The sequence below is a fragment of the Siphateles boraxobius genome, unplaced genomic scaffold (assembly GCF_051911475.1).
Source record: "Siphateles boraxobius isolate OS27281-9 unplaced genomic scaffold, OSU_SipBor_1 143, whole genome shotgun sequence".
Classification (NCBI taxonomy): domain Eukaryota; kingdom Metazoa; phylum Chordata; class Actinopteri; order Cypriniformes; family Leuciscidae; genus Siphateles; species Siphateles boraxobius.
This window is the reverse complement of record NW_027508748.1, coordinates 410,001-412,500: the sequence shown is the minus strand read 5'-3', so window position 1 is coordinate 412,500 and position 2,500 is coordinate 410,001. Positions and strand designations below refer to the sequence as shown.

Sequence of the window (2,500 nt, the reverse complement as noted above, 5' to 3'; positions counted from 1 at the left end):
GATTATAGTACTTTCTGTACAGGTTGCTTTGTTTATTCTTCATAAAAGCACTGAAAATAACACACACAGAAGCGACACAGTATTCCGGTGACTTGTGTAAATAGCATGGCTGCTGATGAATTAAAAATTAGAGCCTTTAATATATATAAATGATTTACCTGCAGGTCCGCAGAAAGTTCAAATGTAAACACACGGCGAGTTCTGGTGTTGCACCGGAAGTTCCTCCCTTCGGAAACACTATCACGCGATTTTTTTAGTTCCGCCTCAATTCACGCGCTTACTGTCAGAACTCTGAAAAGCGTATAAAAACATTCACGAGTTACTTAAAATTGTATGAATGTCGTGTGATAGGCCTACCACGCGAGTTCCTCGAGCAGTTCAAAGAAAATGCGATTGAAGATTGACTGAACACTCAATAAACCTTGAGCACATAGTTTACTGCATACAATCTCTTACATCAGTAGTACATCATGTGCTGAATATGACAGATGTGTATGTATTATTATTATTATGAGCTATGAGTCCATAAGGTCGCAGTGACCGTGCAGCTGATACTGCTTGTGGTGTGTGTGTCTCATTACTATAGTCATGCTCCTCAAGGAGTCATTATAAAGGACTTTGATCGAGAGAGACAGTTCACACACTTCAGCTGAAGCGAGGAAATAGCCTACAGTTCTCAACTTTAACCCAACACAACATGGACTTTTTATATTCAAGGTATGTTTCTATGAAAGCAAGATCTACCTTTTTCCCTCTTTAATCAGTTATATCAATCCGCGTCCAAGAGCCACGATGCTTCTTTTATGCTTGTTCGCTAATTTAAAAAAAATGCATGAAAATTTCAAATGAAGATGAACTTGAGAACGTCTCAGTATTTGGTGCGTCTCTTTTTTGTTTTGTATTTATGACATTTGATTAGGGTTAGGGATAGTTACATAGAAATAATGGAGAACCTCAAATATTTAAAAAAAATACTTTTTCAAAAATGTATTTTGAGGAAAAAAGAATAAACATTTGGACTCCAGTGTATTTATATAACTACAGCTTTAGTTGCTGTCTATCTTTTACAATCATGCAGTTTATACACTAAAAAAAATAATGTAAATCTAAAATTAGTTTTGTATTGTTACATTATTATATATTTTTCCACTCACTATAGTGTAGTGTTAAATGTTTGTTTGTTCGATTATGTATTTAATTATAATCTAATTTTTATTTATTATATTAATCAAATATTTATTTTAAAATGTATTTATTATTTTAATCTAATTTTATTTTAATATATTTTATTAATGAATATATTTTAATTTAATTTAATATATTAATAGATCATTAACTAACTATTATTTTTTATATTTTATATATCAAATATTTTAATTTAAATGTTTTTTATTTATTTATTATTTTAATCTAATTTAATTATTTACTTATATATTTAGACATTATTTATTAATTATTAATTATATATATATATATATATATATATATATATATATATATATATATATATATATATAAATAAATTTCCCTCTAGATCACTCTCTTGCAGTTTGAAAGCCCTGTATTAGAGAGTATATATTGTAACTTTTAATAGTAACATTCAGAAGGACATGGGAACAGAATATCTCTTCTGTCACCTTGAAATAATCTTCAGTGATTTGTCTATCTCTCTCTCTCTCTCTCTCTCTCTCTCTCTCTCTCTCTCTCTCTCTCTCTCAGGCTGTTGCTGATAGCGCTGGTGTCGAGTGTTTCTTCTGTGGATAAGCTCAACATGTGTATGGATGGGAAACACCAGATCTCTGAGCCGAGACCCGAGGGAGAGCTGTATCTCCAGGCATGAGACTCAACACTCGAGACTCTTACTAATAAACCTTCTTTATCAGCTGCCATTCACAACCGCTAACATCCAGATCATTTAAATGTTCTACGCACTGAGAAAAAACAGTTATTTTAAACACTGATCACTGAACAGTTCTCTCTCTCACACACACACACACACACACACACACACACACACACACACACACACACACACACACACACACTGATATAACATTATTTCTGAATGTTCCCTTATCGAGTCGGTTTCTCGACATTACTTATGGGTAATCCCCTTTAAGCCTGATTGAAACACTCTTCTGCTTGCAAATAGCCAATGGTGCTCGAGTATTCACCTGATTGGCTGTCAGCCGCTATATAGGCGACGTCGGGCGCCCAAACACCTCAGAATCTTCCTTCTTCACCCGGAGCCAGGTGTCGCGTTGACCTGCGTGACTGGACAACGTGGGTTGCGATCCCCTCTTGCGTTCCGGCGGATTATCATTACCAATGACGTCTCTTTGCCGCATGTGTGGTGGGCCGGTCGATTTCCCTGATGCACACGAGCAGTGTGTGCTGTGTCAGGGACGCGCCCACGCCGAGGCGGCACTGGGAGGATCAGATTGTCGAGCCTGCGAGGAATTGCCAGTCAAGATCCTCCATGCAAGGGTGGCCGTTGGGT

At 36.0% G+C, this 2,500-nt stretch overlaps 2 protein-coding genes across 3 annotated transcripts in view; one reads left to right on the top strand and one right to left on the bottom strand.

Annotated features, from left to right (window-relative positions):
* anapc15 (anaphase promoting complex subunit 15) overlaps window positions 1–292 on the bottom strand; it is a 6,996-nt gene extending 6,704 nt beyond the window's left edge. For both annotated transcript variants that reach the window (XM_077230336.1, XM_077230337.1), the window contains exon 1: window positions 159–292. The gene's annotated coding sequence lies outside the window, so the exon portion shown is untranslated. The remainder of the gene's footprint in view (window positions 1–158) is intronic.
* The window catches only part of folr (folate receptor), an 11,566-nt gene continuing 9,332 nt past the window's right edge, over window positions 267–2,500 (top strand). The window contains exons 1-3 of the mRNA XM_077230335.1: window positions 267–492; window positions 587–717; window positions 1,720–1,834. Coding sequence (XP_077086450.1) covers window positions 698–717; window positions 1,720–1,834 — 135 coding nt within the window. The 5' untranslated portion in view covers window positions 267–492; window positions 587–697. The remainder of the gene's footprint in view (window positions 493–586; window positions 718–1,719; window positions 1,835–2,500) is intronic.